Raw genomic sequence first — 20804 nt, 5'->3', positions numbered from 1 at the left:
TGTACAGTGCAGTGGCATTAAATACAGTCTAATTGTTGTGCAACCATCACCACTATCCATCTCCAGAAAAATTTTCATCTTCCCAAGCTATACCCATTAAACATTAACTCCCAGTTCCTCCCTCCATGAACTTCATTCCCTTTACCTGCAAAACCTGTACTCATGTCTATCTATTAGGACTATGGTAAGAGAGTAGATTACAGGAATGTAATAGATGGGGAAACTGGAAACAGTGAGAGACTTTATCTTTTTGGGCTCCAAATTCACTGCAGATGGTGATTGCAGCCATGAAATTAAAAGACGCTTGCTCTTTGGAAGGAAAGTTATGACCAACTAGACAGCATATTAAAAAGCAGAGACATTACTTTGCCAACAAAGGTCTGTCTAGTCAAGGCTATGGTTTTTCCAGTAGTCATGTATGGATGTGAGAGTTGGACTATAAAGAAAGCTGAGCGCCAAAGAATTGATGCTTTTGAACTGTGGTGTTGGAGAAGACTCTTGAGAGTCCCTTGGACTGCAAGGAGATCCAACCAGTCCATCCTAAAGGAGATCAGTCCTGGGTGTTCATTGGAAGGACTGATGTTGAAGCTGAAACTCCAATCCTTTGGCCACCTGATGTGAAGAGCTGAGTCATTTGAAAAGACCCTGATGCTGGAAAAGATTGAGGGCAGGAGGAGAGGGGGACGACACAGGATGAAATGGTTGGATGGCATCACCGACTCAATTGACATGAGTTTGGGTGGACTCCAGGAATTGGTGATGGATAGGGAGTCCTGGCATGCTGTGGTCTATGGGGTCACAAAGAGTCGGACACGACTGAGTGACTGAACTGAATTGAACTGAAAAATGGGATGGGACGGTTGGCCCAGTGCAATATTGTTTTCTTTTTGCTTGTGAGTATGTCACAATAAAGCTTCCTAAGTGGAGTCGAGGATTCCTCAATGCTTACCAACCTATAAAAAAGTAGAGGATATCTTTTATAAGAAAGGAAATATAAGGAAGCACTTGAGAATACATTTAATTGGGATGTGGGGTGGATGGAGGGTAAATCTGTGGGATAAAGAAAAATTATTTAAGGGATTAAAATAAACCAGACCACAAAGCTGTTTTGGGGACCAGTTTCAGTTACTATCATATTTTTAATGAATTTGTTATTTTATCAGTATCTGATCTAGATTTCATGTACATTTAAACCTAATTTTGACTATTGGCATTATTTTCCACATATGGTTTTATGCTTTATTTCCTCTCAGTTTCTAGGTAGACTCCTTTTATGGCCCTGTCCAGCTTCCTGGTTAAGAACTTACTGTTATTAAAAAAAAAAAAAAAAAAGAACTTACTGTTACTTTTCATTTATTATTGTTTTAGAACTCTGCTTTAGATATTTACTGTAATATGGAATCATATTCTACAACAGTCTCCATTTAAAATTTTGGTTTTGGTCAGAGGAGGTGGGAGACAGAAAAAGCGCACTTGGAAACTGATTTAGGATGATGTTTCTTGAAAGAGACTGGCATAAAGTCGATGATCAGTGCTTCTATATTTTTTCATCTTTTTGAATAAGGAGAATTGTGAATTTTGTGTCTTTTTATCCATGATCTATAGTAGCTTTTTAATGTAACATTTTCAGCCCTAAAAGTAGACTGGAATACATCTCCAGTTCTGGTGTTTGAGCCACTAATGTCACTAGATTTCAATAAGTAATTTGTTGCTTTCTATGTTTTTCAAAGTCTTGACAAATTAAAAAAACGTATAATTTATCTTATTAAACTAAGGTTTAACAATGAAAAAGATGAGATTCTTCCTGCAGAAGCTTTGAGTCTGATGGAGGAGAAACAAGTCCCCATAAAAAGTGACTCTGAGCAGATGGTAGCAGGGAACAGTGAGGAGAAGCACGCAGGCCCTGGATCCAGGGGGTGTGGCAGGGGAAGAGTGAGAAAAGGCAGATTCTTTGCTTGGATACTTCTGTGATGTGAGTTAGGGACCGTAGCGGGAACATAGCACTAACCCCTTGGTTAGTGTTGGTCATGTATCTTCAGGGACATGAGGTGACACAGAGGAATGTCCAGGAAGTAACTGTCTTTATGACCTGGAATCAGAGAGACCCCCAAATGAAAGACACAGGGGCACATGAAGGGGTCACATATCAATAACATAGAGATGAGGATGGTGTGTGCAGGAGTGGGGAGGCGGGAATGCTGATATTCCTAAAGACAAATGTGTGGGTATCCAGAAGATGGGTATCTAAGACATGTTCCTTAAAAAGACAAGGTGTGGAACCTTTCTTTATATGTGACTGCAGTGCCTGGCTCTGAGAAATCGAATTGGGTGCCCAAGAAGCAGGATGAGTACCTTGTGAATGTTTGGATGTTACCTATTGCAAAAATAACTTTTTAAGGACACACAGGGAGAGAGGAGCCAGAAAGAGCAGAGGAAAACTAGTGGTTGGGATTATCAAATGATGCATAGGGGTCAAATGACCTACAGACTGAAGTGGCTACTGGATTTAACAACAAGGACATCATCTTCAGCTATTTTCCTCATCTGTGGGCACAAGTTATAATTAATAAACTGTATGCCAAGAGTGCACAACAGTGTCAAAGGTAGTATGTGCTCAGTAAAATTTGACTATTAATTTATTATTCAAGCCACAAGTTCTTTCCAACATACTATAGCCATAATGAACTTCTAGAATTTTTTTTCTTCAAAAAAAAAAAGCCTTAGCTCTATAATTCAGGTCACCATTTTTATGGTACTCATCTCTTCCTAGACCAACTGACAGATTTGATCGAGACAGACCGCTGAGAGGACGTGGAGGCCCAAGAGGGGGCATGCGAACCAGAGGCAGAGGTGGTCCTGGGAACAGAACTTTTGACGGTTTTGACCAGAGAGGGAAACGAGAATTTGAGAGATACGGTGGGAATGATAAAATGTAAGTTTCTTTGTAATGCTATCTCTTTAAGATCTTGGTGTAATACATGGTGTGCATCTGTTGTGTGTTAATATTTAGTTGACTATATATTAGTATGCAATTATTCCTGAGGGAGCTGATACTGGGACAGCTTTTCTGATCAACTCTTCTAATTTGGAGATTGACTGGAGACTCGTTTCTAGTTTAAGGGAACATTCTTTCTTTGTCTAGAGCAATCAGAACTGAAGACAACATGGGTGGATATGGAGTTCGCACCTGGGGATCAGGTAAAGATACCAGGTATGGTGCAAATATGTATCTTCTGTGAATCTGCAATTAAGTGAAATATCTGGACCTTTATTTGCCTGTCTTGAAGATTATGTCCTCTGTGGTATGCTTGTGGTGTCTTTATACTTGTGTGCTTTATGTAGAAATTGAATTTAAGCTTTTGTTTCATGAGATAACTTTTTAAAACAGGTTTGCTATGTTGTAGTTAGATTTGAAACTGCTTTCAAAATTCTTTTGTCTTATTTTAGCCAAGCTAATTTGTATATTTGTTGATGTTCCAAGCACATGGAGCTATATATTTACCTATGCGTCAGATTGCTTTTTTAAATTCCTGGATTTCCTATACTTTATTTCTCTGTGACCTTCCAAAGTTTTTGTGTATATTTCATCTTGATCTTATAAAATTATTTGCAGATCCAAGCTCAATGACAAGTTTCACCTGAGGTTCAAATCTGCCATTTCTCTGAGGTCTTATGGTATCTCAGATTTGTACCGGTTTTGCTATTTGGGGAGGTACTTGGTTCTGCTGTTTCTGTCATTTCAGGGCTGCAGGGAAACATGAGGAATGAGTTGCTCTAGGGTGTGTTGCAGGGCAGGCTTTACACAAGCTTGAAGGCTTGAGATCAAGACTTCCACATTTCTTCTTTTGAAGAATTTAAGTTTTTTACATAAACTTATTTTTCTTAAATTTTTATCCTTAAAAATAAATGTATAAAATAACAGCAAATGTAAAGTTAGATTTACTATCACTGCATATCTGTGTTGTCCTTGAAAAGAAACTTGTTAAATGTTTACAGATCTTTTCATTTTGTCTTATTTTACTGTGATAGTGTATTTTTAAAAATATACAAGTACCTTCTGAATCATCTGGTTTACCACCTTATTTAATACTATCACCTCATTTCAGTTTGCATTTCAATTTAAAATCATTTTGGCTCCAAATGATTACTTGCTCGAAGAGGTAAGTATTGGCGTTGGAAGTGACCAAAATGTGCTCCTAGTAGATGGTATGTCCCAGTGTTGAAATGACACACACCCCATGGCACTTATTTTGGATTGGTTTGTGAGTTATAAAGTCAAAGCTCTTAGGCGGTAATAATCTGTAATTGAATGTTTTTTTGTAGCATAAGACTTTAAATTCTTATTTAATACATTGAGATTTTGATTTGCCACCATGATATAATCCAGCCATGTACCTAGTCACTCAGTCATGTTCAGTTCTTTGCGAGCCCATGGACTGTAACCTGCCAGGCCTCTCTGAGTTTCATGAGAATGAGATTTCTTTTGCTGATACTTTTTAAAAAAGCAATATTCATATAGGATTAATATCAACATAAAAATTAAGATTATGCAGTTAAAATTCAAATTGTTTTTCATTGTGCTCTAATTTCTAATCTGTAGATTATATATTTAGATGTGACAGTATATAAATTAATGTTCCAAAGCCTTATTTTTCTGGTATCACCAGCTTTTTGTAATCCTACACATTCCTTTTTATGAAATGTTTCCACTTTCTTGCCATTTTTTAAAGTTTGATATGGCATATTCTTATTTATTATAAGTCATTTAATACTTACATGTTGAAAATTTTTATGGTCCCTGTTAATATTTGGAATTTCCTAGGATAATAACAGATTTGAATAGTTGTTCTGGTCCTTTGCAATCTGTTCTTAATTTTAGTCCATCAATAAAAACTTGTATTTATCAAATACTTTTTACATTTTTGGAAATAATTTATATGGATTAGCAATGAAGAGCATTTTTTTCCTCTTTTTATTTTGATGTGGGTTACTTGTATGTACATATTAATTCCTTGAGGGAGAAAGGACATTGAAGTGTGTTTTTTTCTGTCTTGAATATAGAAGGGCATTGATGTAAACAGATTTGTGTGACTAGACTGGTTCTTGCCTCTTTGCAGTGACACGGACCCGACTGCCCCCATGGAAGAGACCACAGTGGTGGAGGAGTCCCTGGGCCCCCTGGAGGATGAATCTCCAGCTAAGTGGGTATTTCGTTCATTTTTCCCACTGGGCTGTTGGTCTTTTTCTTAAAGATTTATAAGAAGTCTTCATAGGACAGGAAGCTCAGCCTTTTGTCATATCACAGAGGATTGATCTTAATGTGTTAATGAATAATCAAACTAATTAATTCAAATCATCAGCAGCCTGTACTGTAACTAGTCTCTCTCTCTCATCAGTACCCCCATGTTTTGTCCTTTTATTTTCTTCTGGTCCCTCCTTCCCTCTCTTCTTCATGGAGCGTAGTTCCTTAGTCCATCTCTAGCACCCTTGCCCTTGGGATCTATGAGTACCTTGCTAGCAGAATCCACCTCCTGGACAACTGATAGCCATCTGCCATCTCTCTACTTGCACCCACAGACTGAATACTGCAAGTCCCTCAGCAGGGCTGGTAGGAACTCCTGTAAATTCCTGATCACATTTTGAAATGAGCCGTCAACACTGCCCAGCAATGCCCATTTCTTGGATTTACTCTTCCCCCCCACCCACTACAATGACCGGTTCAGTTCTTCTTGTCCCCTCAAAGCCCTGACACTGCCTCCCACTTTCTCCTTCCTTCCAACACTCACACCTCCTCTTTTATTTTCTGAGTATAACTTTGCTTCCTGTGTCACAGAGAAATTTAGGAGCCATCAGATGGGAACTTCACACTCTCTCCGGGGCTTCTTTCCTCATGGTAAAATAGAGGTGCCATCTCTCCACCAACCTCTTCAGCCTTTGGTTCCTATTTCCTTCTGACTTCACTGAAATCTCAGTTAGCTCCTTCCTTTTTAGACATACTCACCTTCTTCTCCCCAAATCTGGTCTTCCAACCAGCATTTTATATGTGCTAAGTCTCTCTTGTTTTAAGCCTCTTGTTGCCCCTACATTTTCATTCACCTTCCTTTTCTGGGTAGTGTGCACTCTTTCTTCATTTCTCCCCCTTCACTTCCCCTTCATTTTATCCTCACTTCACTCCAGGTTTGGCTCTGCCCTCACTACTCTTTTGAAACAGTCACCACATGTCTCCAGAGCTAACAGATATTTCAGTCTGCAACTTTCTTATCTCTCAAAACATCTGACTTTACAAGCATACCTCAGAGATATTTTGGGTTTGATTCCAAACCACCTCCTTAAAGCTAATATCACAATAAAGTGAGTCACACAATGGTTTTTGGTTTCCTAGTGCATGTAAAAATCATGTTTACACTATAGTGTAGTTTATTAAGTGTACAATAGCATTGTGTCTAAAAAAAAACCAATGTGCATACCTTAATTTAAAAATCCTTTATTGCTAAAAGATTGGTGTCTTCAGTGAGTTATAATCTTTTTGCTGGTGGAGGGTCTTGCCTTGATGTTGTTGCTGACTGATGGAGGTGGTGGTTGTTGAAGGTTGGGGTGACTATGCAGTTTCTTAAAATAAGACAACAATGAAGCATGCCATATTGATTGACTTTTCATTTGAACACTTTGAGGCCATTATAGGGTTATTAGTTGGCCTAATTTCAATATTATTGTGTCTCAGGGAATAGGGAGGCACCAGGAGAGAGATGGAAAGACCAGTTAGTGGAGCAGTCAGAACCAGGTATAGCGGTTACTCATTATGTTCATTGTCTTATGTGGGTGCAATTGGTGGCATTCCAAAACAATTACAGTCATAATATCTGTGGATCTTGGATCACAGATTATCGTGAGAAATATAATAGTAATGAAAAGTTTGAAATATTTCGAGAATTACCAGAGTGTGATGCAGAGACATCAAGTGAGCACATACTATTGAGAAAATAGTGCTGCTAGCCTGGGCTGCCACAGATATTTAATATGTTAAAAAGGCAGAATCTGGGAGCTCAACCCAGCGCTCTGTGACAACTTAGAGGGGTGAGATGGCATGGGAGATGGGAGGGGGATTCAGGAGGGAGGGAACATGTATATACCTGTGGCTGATTCATGTTGATACATGGCAGAGGCCAACACAATGTTGTAAAACAATTATCCTCCAATAAAAAAAATAGGTTTAAAAAAAAAAAAGAAAATTCTGTGAAAAACAAACAAAAAAGGCAGACCCTGTAAAGCACAATAAAACAAGGTATGCCTGTGTTGATTTCCACTTAACCGCAACCATCAGTTCCTCCCTTGCAGGCTCAACTGTGTCTTTCTGCTCTTTCAGAATGTTGAGTTCTTCAGGGCTCTGTCTTAGACCCTCTTCCCTGTGTCTGATGTCTGTTTATAAGGTCTCATGCACTCCTGCAGCTTGAATTGTCATTTATCTCCTGACTCCGGAACATATACCTTTGGCTCCAACCTTCAATATGGATTCTAGGCCCGTGTGTCCATCTGCCTCCTGGACATCTCCCCATTGGCATCCCAAATGCTCCTCATGCTCACCATGACCAGAACTGAGGTCCACAGACCCCATTTTCATCGTGTGCTTAGTCACTCAGTCGTGTCCGACTCTTTGCAGCCCCATGGACTGTAGCCCGCCTGGTTCCTCTGTCCGTGGGGATTCTCCAGGCAAGAATACTGGAGTGTGTTGCCATGCCCTCCTCCAGGGGATCTTCCCAACTCAGGGATCGAACCCAGCTCTCCTGCATTACAGGCAGATTTTTTACCGTGTGTGCCACCAGGGAAGCCCCCATTCTCATTAGGTGTTTCTGTCTTTCAGAACAGCATCACCACTTATCCAGTTGCATAAACCAGAAACCTAGGAGTCATTCTTGAGATTTCCTTCTTCTTGACCCGCTGTCTCTCCAGAATCCAATCTGTCACTCTACCCTGAGGATTTGTACCTTTTTATATCTACCATCTCCACTCACCACCATAGTCTCAGCTACTGCTGTCTGTTCTCTCACCAGAGCTCCTAAGGGGGCTCCCTGTATTCTCCGCTTCTATCAACCTGTTCCACACCAAAGTGGCTTTCACACTGCCATTCTGATCAACATGCTCCCACGAGGACCCTACCCCCAGTGGCTTCCTGTCCTTTTTCTGTCCCTTGCCCTGGCCTGCGCAGTCCTGCGTGGTCTGACTCCCAAAGAGCCCTCAAGTTCAACACGCCTATGCCCTCTCCACAGGTTTACCACATGGCCCTTTTTCTTGTTCCCAAGCACCTTTCTCTAGCTCCTAAGCCATACCTGCCAAAAAGCCTTCGCAAGTGCTGTTTTCTTGTTTTTCTATACTTCTCCTCTACAGCCCCTTCACCTATTTATTTAACTCTTACTCATCCTTCCGCTGTGAAGAGGCAGGGTGTCAAGTGGTTAAGAGCAGAGACCCAGAGCCAGTGTTCTGGGTTCAAATCCCAGCTCTGCTATTTACTAGTTTGGACAAGTTATTTATTTCATCTTTCTGTGCCTCAGTTCTTTTCATCTGTAAAATGAGAATAATAATAGCACCTACATCTGAAGGCTGTCAGAAGGGTTGGTTGGGTGTGCATGAGTTTCACGTGGAGTGGGGCCAGCTATATAAATATCTACTGTTAATATTGTTACTTATTACAAGAGTAAAGTGCTGCAATGATTGATGATTGTGAAAGCTGTTAATTTACTATTCAAAACAACTAAGAAATGTATTTAATTAAAGAAATAGATTAATAGTTAATATGAATATTTAGACACTGAGTTAACCAAGGAAATAGATCAACAGTGTATATGAATGTTAAGAAGTGAGTTAACTAGATACCCTCAGAAAAATTGGATCCTTTTTGAGCCAATAAACCAGTTATAGAAGTTCAGATAATGTAAGGCAGAATAATAGTAAATTACAGCATAATTATAATCTTTAGAATTAACTGAGGTATTCTAGCATTCATAGTGTTAGACAAAATCTTTCGATTAAATCAGTTATTCTGAAAGACAAAATAAACACTTAATGATGCTGGTGGCAGTCTCATTGTCTGCGATATCCTGGTGGGGCTAGTCAGCAAATCTCTCTCTCTCTGCTGACCGTGGTGGACGGTGAGCATCCGTTTGGATTTGCAGGAGCTTCAGGGCACAGCAGCTGTGCTCTAGTTGCTGAGCATGCTGAGAAATTCGTGTTTCTGCACTGCCTTGTCCAATTTTAAAATTATTACTACTACCATTTCTAATAATACAATTGCAGTTTCTTATAGTCCCAAAATTAGGCTTGTAAATACATCTTAGGATGGAGATGCTCTCTGGTCTCAGCTGTGTCTGGATATTGATCAAGCCAGAATGTATATTCAGGGAGACTCTTGGTTTCTTACTTCTTGCTGTGCTCACTTGCTCAGTTGCGTCTGAGTCTTTGCACCCCGTGGACTGTATACTTCTGCTTCTCTGCCCTTGGAATTTTTCAGGCAAGGATACTGGAGTGTAGTGCCATTTCCTATTCTAGGGGATCTTCCCGACCCAGCAATCAAACCTGCATCTCTTGGGGTCTCCTGCATTAGCAGGCAGATTCTTTACTACTGTGTCGCTTAGGTGGTAAATTTAATGTACCCTCACATATGCTCAAACCCATGACCCAGAGTGTGCATACATATTCCTCAAATTGGACACATTTTGTTGACAATTATGTGTGCTATGACCTTCCTTCCTTCCTTGATTCATTACAGAAGTATTATATGTTTCTTGTCTTGTGGTGTGCTAATGTCCGAGGATACCTGTGACAACTTACTGTGTTTTGCTTTAAGAATAAATTGAACATTTACCGAGCATTTTTTGCCTGCCAGTAACTGCTTTAAGTGCTTCCATGGCTTAACTCACTTAATCTTTTGCTGCTCGTGAAGGAGAAGGTACTGTTAATTATTCTAATGCTGAGACATATAGGTTAGACAGCTTATTTTTTGTAGGTAGCAGAGCCAGAATTTGAACCAGATATTGTAGCACAAACATTCATGTTCTTAACTGTGCTGAGTGGCACGTGCGTGCTCTGTTGTGTCCGACTCTTTGAGACTCTGTGGGCTGTAGCCTGCCAGGCTCCTCTGTCCATGGGATTTTCCAGGCAGGAATACTGGTGTGGGTTGTCATTTCCTTCTCCAGGGGATCTTCCCGATCCCGAGATCAAACCTGCGTCTCCTGCATTGACAGGTGGATTCTTCACCACTGAGCCACCTGGGAAGCCCTATATTGAGTGGTAGGAAAGGATAAGAGTGCCATTTAGATTAACTTGCTATTAAGAACTGCAAATGGGAGAAGGTGGTTCTGTAAGCAGTTAAAAAGCTGCCAGGATCACTGAGGATTTCCCTGTTCAGTAATATGGATCAACAACTGCCTCCCATCCTTAAAAATTATTAACCATGAGAAGAGAATGGTGAGGAAGCATTATTACAATATATCCGCAATGAATTATTTTGTACTTTGTTTCCAAGCGTATTTGCTTAGACAATGAAGATTATTATGTACTGAGTTTTCTTAATGCAGGACTATACCTCTTTAAAAATTTTTATAGCAAATTTATAAGGAACTCAAAAGTTTATCATGAAATTCTCTTCCCTTTCAGTACTTTGGAAGGAAGTAAGCAGTATTATTTACATGTTAGGTTAGATCCATGTGTTCCAGTCAGGTATTCACTGAGTAAAGTTTTATGTCTAGAACCCACTTTTCCTTGATTCACATTTTCACATATTCAGGTGAAGAGATAACTGCTTGAATGGAGGTTTTGACATTTGAACTGAAGATTTGTATGCTTTCTCTGTCCACACCTCAACTGTCTTCCATCTAAGCATTTTTTCTGCCCTCTTATTCCCTACATAGCATAGAGGCTGAATGTTGGCTTTGGTGATAGAATGACTGCATGTGCAACTTGTTAGCTATTTGTTAGCTGTATGATCTCGCTTCTTGATTTTCTTACCTGTAAAATGGAGCCGTTAATTTTGTCTAACTTGTGGGATTAATTATCACAGGCAATTAATGTAAGCACTTTGAAGAGCATCTGGCACCTAGTAAACATGCAGTGAATGTTAGTTTTATTACCCATTTATTTCTCCATAAAGGTAACTGTTGTTAAAACAGTTTTCTATTTCTTCTGTAATTTCACTCATTTAGAAATAAAATGTATTATTATCAATTTTACGTATAACATTGTTCTCAAGTCATACATTTGACACCTTATGTTTATAAGCAGTTTTGATGGAAAATTCTCTCCAAAATTTTTCTATCATAAACCAAGAGCTGTAAATATATTTGAATTACTCAAAAAAAGGGTTGTTGACTTTAGAATGATAGCAGTTATGATGCTTTTATAACTGTTAGAAATAATACTTGCATTAGTCCTTCCTGAAACTAAGAATTAGCTGTATCTCTTGTTGACTATCCAGTCTTTGCTAAAGTGACAGTAAAAACTGAATTCGGTGCTGATTCAAGTGGGACAGTGGAATCTGCCTGTTTCGTTTGTTTGCTTAGACTGTGTTTTGTCTCTTTGTTTTCATTTTTGGGTTCACTGGGTCTTTGCTGCTTTGCACACTTTCTCTAGCTGCGGTTAGCGGGGCCTCCCCTTCATTGTGGTGCACGGGCTTCTCACTGCAGCGGCTTCCCCGTTGTGGAGCATAGGCTTCGTCTAGGTTTGCAGGCTTAGTAGTTGTGGGCACATGGGCTTAGTTGCTCCATGGCATGTGAAGTCTTCCTGGACCAGGAATCAAACCTGTGTCCCCCACACTGGCAGGTAGAATCCCAACCACTGGACCACCAGAAAAGTCCTAGAATGTGTAATAATTTTTGGTCAATAGACAACAAGGTTAAGGAACCTATCCTTGGTAACTTTATACTGTTCCCAACGTGGCTTGTTGAAATGGCAGGTGATAACGGAAAATGCGTACAGGGCATCTGTAAGAACACCTTTGAATGAGGTGCATCTGAGTGAACAGTGTCAGGCTGATCACCTTCATGGGGGGAATCACTTGTGGCAAATGCCCTATTCTAAACTGCACTATTTGCTTTTTGGTGTCTATTATTTATTTTATTTTGGGTGTCTATTATTTATTTAGACACTATTTATTTTGGGTGTCTCTTTTTCACTTCAGGTCTGCTTTTCCTACATGCCTTCTACTTTTTTGTTCTATTTCTCTATGTTTAGACATATGTTTTTAGGACAAACCAGCAAACAAAAAATACTTCCCTTGTCGTCTTAACACAGAATCCATTCTTACTGAACTTTTTGGAATTTATTAACTTCTATTAGGTTATCTTAGTTATGAAAGAATCCTCCAATTTGTAGGATTTGTAGCATCCAGTTCCACCAATTTCTTACTTCTATCACAAGTAGGCTACAAAACCCCTCATGACTCCTTAATATTTCTTTATTTTTAGCTCTTTTTGTTAAAAGTTATAGAAAAAAATGTATTTAAATAAGAATGGTATATTGAAACCGCAAGTAAGTAATTGAAACTAAACTGTTACCAAATCATGGTCATTCTTGTTTCATAGATTTCTCTACCCACTTCTTCTATTCCCAGGATATATTGCATATTATCCAAAAATGTTTCAGAATTAAAAAAATAACTGGAATATCATTATCTCATCTAAAATTTTTAAGCAGTTCCTTAATATCATTAAATATCTAGGTGGCTTCTGAGTTTCCCTGATTATCTTAAAATCTTTTCTTAAAACAATTTATTTGTTTGAATTAATATTGAAATACACATTTTAATGGGTATGTTTTTTATATATTTTTATTAATAAGGCAACATTATTGAGGTATAATCTGAATTTGATAAACAGCACATATCTAGTATATACAGTTTTACAGGTTTCAAACCCATAAACAATCAAAGTAATGAGCACATCTGTCAGTCCAGAAAGTTTCTTTGTATCCCTTTGTAATCCCTCCCTCCTGCCCCTTCCCTTCAGGCAACCAGTGACCTACATTTTTGTCATTAAAGATTAGTTTTCAATTGCTGTAATTTTATATAAATGGAATCATACAGCATGTATTCTTTTGGTATTCCTTTTTTGTCTATATTATTTACTAAGCATGCGTATTTTAAGATGCATCCAGGTTGTTAAATGTGTCAACAGTTTCTTCCTATTTATTGCTGAGTGATAATCCACTTTACACATAGACCAATATTTGCTTAACTATCTACCTGATGATCATTTAGATTACTTATGGTTTTTGCTATTATAAATAAAGCTGCTGTAAACATTTTATGTGTCTTTCTGTGGATGTACATTTTCATGTATTTCTCTTTGATTTCATCAATGATCCAATGATGGTTTCGTAGCATATTGTTTTGCTCCCACGTGTTTGTGTTTTTTAGAGTCTTTTTTTTGTAGTTTATTTCTAATCTCATATCATTGTGATCAGAAAAGATGCTTAATATGATTTCTATTTTCTTAAATTTACCGAGGTTCACCTTGTGGCCCAGCATGTGGTCAATCCTGGAGAAGGTTCCACGTGCACTTGATAAGAATGTGTAGTCTGCTGCTTTTGGATGGAATGCTCTATAAATATCAATGAAGTCAAACTTATCTAAAGTGTTGAAAAACTGGCTTTTAGTTTCATTGATCTTTGCAATTGTTTTGTCTCTGTTTCATTTATTTCTGCTTTGATATTTATAGTTTCTTTTCTTTTACTGACTTTAGGTTTTGTTTGTTCTTCTTTCTCTAGTTGTTTTAGGTGTACAGTTAAGTTGTTTAGTTGAGATCTTTCTTGTTTCTTGACCATTCTTGTTGTTTGGACCATTGAGCTTTCATTTTCATTTGTCTGTAAGTATCTTTTTTTTTAATTTTCTCTTTGATTTCTTCAGTAATCCATTGGATGTTTAGTAGCATATTGTTTAGCTGCCATATGTTTCTGTTTTTTACAGTTTTTTCTTGTAGTTTATTTGTAATCTCATAGCATCATGATCAGAAAAATTGGTTGATATGGTTTCAACTTTCTTAAATTTACCAAGGCCGTCTTGTTCCTCAGCATATGGTCAGTCCTGTAGAATGTTCCATGTGCACTTGCGTAATCTGCTATTTGGGAAAGAGTGCTTTATAAATAGCAATTAAGTCCATCTGGTCTAATGTGTCATTTAAGGCCTGTGTTTCCTTATTAATTTTCTGTCTGAATGACCTGTCCATTGATGAAATTGGGGTGTTAAAGTCCCCCATTATTATTGTAGTTTTTAAAAAATTATTGTATATTGTCAATTTCTTCTTTTATGGTTGTTAGTATTTGCCTTACATATTAAGGTATTCCTATGTTTTTGGGTGCATATATAATTAGAATTGTTATATCTTCTTGGATTGTTCCTTTGATCATTATGTAGTGTCCTCCTCCTTTGTCTCTTGTAACAAGTCTTTGTTTTAAAGTCCATTTTGTCTGGTATAAGTATTGCTACTCCAACTTTCTTTTGATTTCCGTTTGTGTGAATACCTTCTCCCATCCTCTTACTTTTAGTCCATATGTGTCCCTAGGTCTGAGGTGGATCTCCCATAGACAGCATATATATGGGTCTTATTTTGGAATCTACCCAACCAGTCTATGTCTTTTGGTTGGTGCATTTCATGTATTTGTATTTTGATTAATGTAATCAATAATTGCATTAGTTATCAATATGTATGTTCCTATTACCATTTTAAAAATTGTTTTGAGTATGTTTTTGTAGGTCTTTTCCTTCTGTTGTGTTTCCTACATAAAGAAGTTCCTTTAGCATTTGTTATGCTAACATTATAGGTTTGGTGGTGCTGAGTTCTCTTAACTTTTGCTTGTCTGAAAAGTCTTTTTATTTCTCTGTAAAATCTGAATGAGAGCCTCACTGTGGAGAGTATTCTTGTTTGTAGGTTCTTCTCTTTCATCACTTTAAATATTTCGTGCCATTCCCTTCTAGCTTGCAGAATTTGTGTTGAGAAATCAGCCAAAAACCTTACAGGAGTTCCCGTGTATGTTATGTTATTTATCATTTTTCCCCTGTTGCTTTTAGTATCTTGTCTCTCATTTTTGTCAGTTGATTACCGTGTGTCTCAGTGTTTTCCTCTTTGGATTTATCCTTCCTGGGACTCTGTGCTTCCTGGACATGGTTGACTATTTCCTTTCCCATGTTGGGTAAGTTTTTAGCTATTATCTCTTCAAGTGTTTTCTTGGGCCCTTTCACTCTTCTCCTCCTGGGACCCCTATAATGCAAATGTTGGTGCATTTAATGTTGTCCCAGAGGTCTCTTGGACTGTCTTCATTTCTTCTCATTCTTTTTTCTACATTTTGTTCCACAGCAATGATTTTCACCATTCTGTCTTATAGGTCACTTATCCATTTTTCTGTCTCAGTTATCCTGTTACTGATTCCTTCCAGTGTATTATTCATCTCTGTTCATTTGTTCTTTAGTTTTTCTGGGTGTTTGTTAAATATTTCTTGCATCTTCTCCATTTCCCAACCCCTGCCCCCGAGATCCTGGATCATCTTCAATATCATTATTTTGAATTCTTTTTCTGGAAGGTTGCCTATCTTCACCTTTATTTAGCTATTTTTTCCTTGAGGTTTTATCTTGTTCCTTCATCTGGGACATAACCCTCTGCCTTTTAATTTTTGTTTAACTTTCTGATTGTGGTTTTCATTTTGAAGGCTGCAGAATTGTAGTTCTTCTCTCTATAAGTTAATTTTTAACAACTGTATTTAACAACCAAATCACAAAATTCCTGAAAAAAATTTTAAAAATTGGCTGTTATTACTTAGCGCAAGCCAAATCCAGTATGGCATTATAGAGTAATAGAACATGTTTCTCTGTTATTCATATTTTTTTAAAATTTTCTTAATTCTAATAGTGAGAGTCAGAGGTTTGATCAAATTCAGGTTCAACTTTTTGGTATGATTGTTGCAAAGTTTATGAAAGGCTGCTGCTTATCATTTCCTTTATCCATTGATTTATTAGGGCTGCAAATCAGTGATAGTCTAATTCTATCATTCTTTCTTTATTTAAGTAGCTGGGATGATCTATAAAGAAAAACTTACCTAGAACTAGTTGATTACAGTGAGGTGTAAGTTTGTTAAGGAAATGAATGATAGTAAAAGAAATATTTTACTTTTACTCATTTTCAGAATGAGTTGGCTCCCTCATATCTTTCAAAGGTGCTGGTAACTTTTTAAAAATGTTGTTGTGAACTTAGAGATTATCTGATGTGTTTCAGTCCACTGAGATTTTATGCTTATTGGTACTTAAACTGATCCATTTTTTGACTGAAGGGAGCCTCTTCAAGTTAATCCTCGCTCCTTTTGACACACATTCAGTAATCTTTGATAGCTTGCTTGCTTTCTGGCAAGACATGTTTATGACTCATCATCTATAGTTCACGCCTTATACTGAGTCATTTTTCCAGGGAGCCAGAGTCCCTTAATAGAATATGGTATTTAGAATTGTATGGCATCACTTACATGTGGAATCTAAAATATGATACCAGTGAAATTATCTGTGAAACAGAAACAGACTCACAGACATAGAGAACAGACCTGTGGTTGCCAAGGGGGAGTGGGTGTTGGGGAAGAGTAGATGGGATGAAGTTTGGAATGAGTAGATACAAACTATTTTACATGGAATGGATAAATAACAAGGTTCTACTATATAGCACAGAGAATTCAATATCCTGTGATAAACCATAATGGAAAAGAATATGAAGAAGAAGGTATAACTGTGTATAACTGAATCACTTTACTGTTCATTGTAAATTAACTGTACTTCCATAAAATAAACTTAAAAGATAGAATATGGTATTTAGAAACCACAATCTAGGCACTGGGGTTACTTACTACTACTAGATTCTTTTTATTTTTTTACTGCTACTAGATTCTTAGCTGTTTCTAGTATATTTAAGTGGATGAACTGAGAAATACACATTACACTAACATTTTTAAGACAAAATATGAGTTTATTCATTATTTTCATTTGAAATTTAGGAGTACAAGATTTTAGCTAAACTTTTACATTCGTTTTTCTTTTTCTTCCATGCTGAAAATCCCAGTTTTCAGTAACATTGTGCTATCATTTGCTACACACATAACAAATATTCATAACATTACCAACACTAGCTTCAGTAACATGATTATTAAAAAGTTATATATAGAGATGAATAATCAAATTTATATTTCAAGGCACTTTAAATAGCTTTTTTCTGATGCTTTTTATTGCCAATGTAATAAACAATTAGGCTAATTTGACTAATCTTGCTTCCAAATTTTAGATATTGAATTTAAATGTTTTATAATTATACAAAATATTTACATGTTTCCAAAGTACAATCTGTTAAGACATGATATTTTCCAGTTAGCTTATATCCCTGTTCTTTCCCTGGTGTATGTTATAATTTTATTCTAAAAATCTGTATGTATATATATTTATATGTTGTATTCCTTAGGTGAATGGAAACATACATTCTACCTTGCTGTTTTATTAGTATATCCAGGAGGTGCCCCATAGCAATATATGTATTTCTGATTCTTTTTTAGCTGCTTAGTATTCATGTTTGATGTCTGTAATTTTTCCACTGAGATCTTCTCCAGATGATTTTGGTTCATTTCCAGTATTTGAGATTACAAAATTTAATGTCTTTGTATATTTTTGCCAGTGTATATTTGGGATATGTTTTTATTTTAAGTACTTACTTACTGTGCTGGGTCTTAGTCGCTGCATGCCAGATCGTTCATCGTCATCACAGCATGTGAACTCTTAGTTGCAACATGTAGGATCTAGTTTCCTGACCAGGGATTGAACCCCAGGCCACCAGCATAGGGAGTGTGGAGCCTTATCCTCTGGACCACCAGGGAAGTTGCTGGGATATATTTTCATATTAGTGTTTTTCCAAACATTTCATTGTGAAAATTTGCAAGCACACCTGTTCCTACCACCTAAACTGATCCAGAATTTACGTATTGTGAAATGTACAAAAATAAGTTTACATTCATTGTTTTGACATTTGCACTTTTTTTAGTTGTGTCATTTATTTAAATTGAGTTGTAAGAGTCCTTTTTGTATTCTAGATCTAAGTCCCTTGTCAGATAAATGGTTTGCAAATATTTTCTCCCATTCTGTTGAGTTATCCTTTCACTTTCTTGATGGTGTCCTTCTGAAGCATGAAAGCTTTCAGTTTGGGTGATGTCTGTTTTATTTACTTTTTCTTCTGATGCTTATGCTTTCAGTGTTGTATCTAAGAAGCCATTGCCTAATCCAAGGTTTATGCCTATATTTTCTTAAAAGAGTTTTATACTTTTAGCTCCTATACTTATGGTATGAGGTAGAAGTTCAACTTAATTCAAAGGAGAAAGAACTTTTCAACAACGGTTGCTGGGAAAACTTAATATCCACCTGTAAAATAATGGTCTTTGGCACCCTGGTCAAGAAAATTAATTGCTCATAAATATGAGGACTTATTTCTAGACATTAAATTTTGTTTCACTGTTCTATATGTCTGTCTTTTTTAAGAATTCATGAATTTAAGGAGGGCATTTATAAAAGAATGCATTTTTGACTCACTGTTTATAACCTCTGTTCATGGTTCTCTATATATGTTTTGTCTCAATAGCTTCTCCCATTTGTTTCTACAATTATCTCATTTTGTGTGTAATGCCATATGGGAAGGGAATGCTTGGTGGTGAGTGTAGTATTAATGTCACTGGAATGGTTATATTCCCATTTTTCAAAGACTGCTTTCAACATAGATAGGGAGTATCTTCAGTTGAGAGTGATGGCATAAAATTATGAAAATAAGGAAGCTTATAGTTCAAAGATTTTCTTACCTTATTTAAATCTGAGACGCAGTTCTGTGAAAGTACATTAAACTAATGGGTATGACTTCCTCTTTCAGAAAATAGACATTTCAGACCCATCAAAAATTATTCTTTATGATTAAACTCCTTTATAGAGTTCCTGAGTTGGAGGTAGAAGAAGAAACTCAAGTTCAAGAGATGACCCTGGATGAGTGGAAAAATCTTCAAGAACAGACCAGACCAAAGCCTGAATTTAACATCCGGAAACCTGAGTCTACTGTCCCTTCCAAAGCAGTGGTGATACACAAGTCTAAATATAGAGATGATGTAAGCATGATCTTTTATATCTAGAGGTAATCTTCATTGTTACCTTATTGAAAACAAAACGGAACATTAGTAGTTGACATTCTAGTTTCAACCTTATAGTATTCAGATGTGTCTGTTTCAACCTAGGAGTAACCATGCATGGCTAATTTTACTATATTTTTATTAACTGAAAAAAAAATTGACCCATTAAATACTTGATCCAAGCAGTTATAGTGAGCACATTTTCTGCTCACTCCAGAACTGTGTGAAGACTGTGCTTATACTGTGAATTTTAGTTGCATTTCAATTTTGTGTCAAAAGAGAGATCCAGAATGTTTCCCTGAATGATGCCGTTTCATAGGATAACTACTAGGCATTTTCGTGATTAGATTACCTTCAGTTATGATTCTTTCTTTTAAATTCAAGTATAGTTGATTTATAATATTTTTATAGTTTCAGGTGTACAGAAAACTGATTCAATGTTATTTTTCATGGTTCTAATTCTTAATAGGCGTGTTTAACTGAAACTAGTTGATCACTTTAAACCAGAGTTGGGTGAATCCTTTCTTGTGATATTGCAGTAGCTTTGCTCCCTCTGCAGAAATTCACCAGAGGACCCCTGAAGCCCCATGACAGGCACTGCTAGCATGGCCAGCTATCCATTTGGGATTGCTAACACATTCTTAAGATCTGATTTGACATGGTTTGTGTTCACCTATTTATTGGCGGCTTCAGCTTTGAAAATATCTTCCAGCATATATTGATAAGGCTGGTCAGAGAGTTATTCAATCACGTTCTATTTGAATTCCTAAACTTAAGGGAGGGTACACTGAAGCCTTGTAATTTTAAAATTTAGAGTTAGTATCGTTCAGTCACAGCTATTTATCTTGATACCAGTCTCTGAGTCAGTGATGGTGGTGAGCACTTTTCCTCTCTGCTTGATGTTATTCATTGATTTTCCATTTGAAAATCAGGAGTTTTATACTATGTAGATTTGTCTGTGTTCCCATTTACATTTTGGTTAGTTATATTCTTTTTATGAGTAGTTTCTCTAGGGGATCATTTATGATACTGGATTCCTTCCTATCTCCTCTTTCCATCAATCCAAACTCCGGGAGTCTATGTTTTGAGCTGTTCCTCTAGAAAAGGCTTTTTGTACACATACGGGGCCAGAGCCTTATTCTCTCAGAAAGCTCTCTGAGGTCTTTTTACAAGTCTATCAGCTAGTTGGGTTGGGGTTTTTCTTTTCCCCTATCCACTTTCTTCTCTTGTAAATAAAGTTTTGCCTAAAACAATTGTGCTGTCAGGATTTGAAATGTGGAGCTGACATGTTAAGTAAAAATAGAAGCTGTTCTTCTTAATCCACACCAGATTCATCTTCCCTGGCTTCTGAGAGAGGTCTCCTGGAATCTTTGAAGCAACTGGGTTAGCTGAGTCATTGAGCTTGGTCTCAGTAAGGCACACATCTTTGTTACTTATTAATCTTATAGCATTGATGATTTTAGCCAGGAATTGTTCTTAAAGAGACAGAAGCCAAATCTTGGTGTCGCTACTTTGTTCTGGATACCCTGAAGAGAACAAAAGCACTGGAATAATACCTCTTGTTTCCTTGGAGCTCTGTTCTTGGCAAAGTTAAGACCTAACAGTAGCCTATGAATAGAGCAGGCCCTTAAAGCACT

At 37.1% G+C, this 20804-nt stretch overlaps 2 protein-coding genes across 2 annotated transcripts in view; one reads left to right on the top strand and one right to left on the bottom strand.

The window, feature by feature from the left end:
• Positions 1-20804, top strand: part of HABP4 (hyaluronan binding protein 4) — a 33804-nt gene that overhangs the window by 8533 nt on the left and 4467 nt on the right. The window contains exons 3-6 of the mRNA XM_061163665.1: positions 2771-2932; positions 3143-3211; positions 5118-5201; positions 18975-19146. Coding sequence (XP_061019648.1) covers positions 2771-2932; positions 3143-3211; positions 5118-5201; positions 18975-19146 — 487 coding nt within the window. The remainder of the gene's footprint in view (positions 1-2770; positions 2933-3142; positions 3212-5117; positions 5202-18974; positions 19147-20804) is intronic.
• Positions 20660-20804, bottom strand: part of CDC14B (cell division cycle 14B) — a 70807-nt gene continuing 70662 nt past the window's right edge. Inside the window, exon 14 of the mRNA XM_061163663.1 lies at positions 20660-20693. Within this exon, the coding sequence (XP_061019646.1) occupies positions 20675-20693 (19 nt within the window). The 3' untranslated portion in view covers positions 20660-20674. The remainder of the gene's footprint in view (positions 20694-20804) is intronic.

This window comes from Dama dama, chromosome 16 (genome assembly GCF_033118175.1).
Source record: "Dama dama isolate Ldn47 chromosome 16, ASM3311817v1, whole genome shotgun sequence".
Lineage (NCBI taxonomy): Eukaryota > Metazoa > Chordata > Mammalia > Artiodactyla > Cervidae > Dama > Dama dama.
Note: the sequence above shows the minus strand (reverse complement) of the source record. Positions and strands in the feature narration are given on the sequence as shown.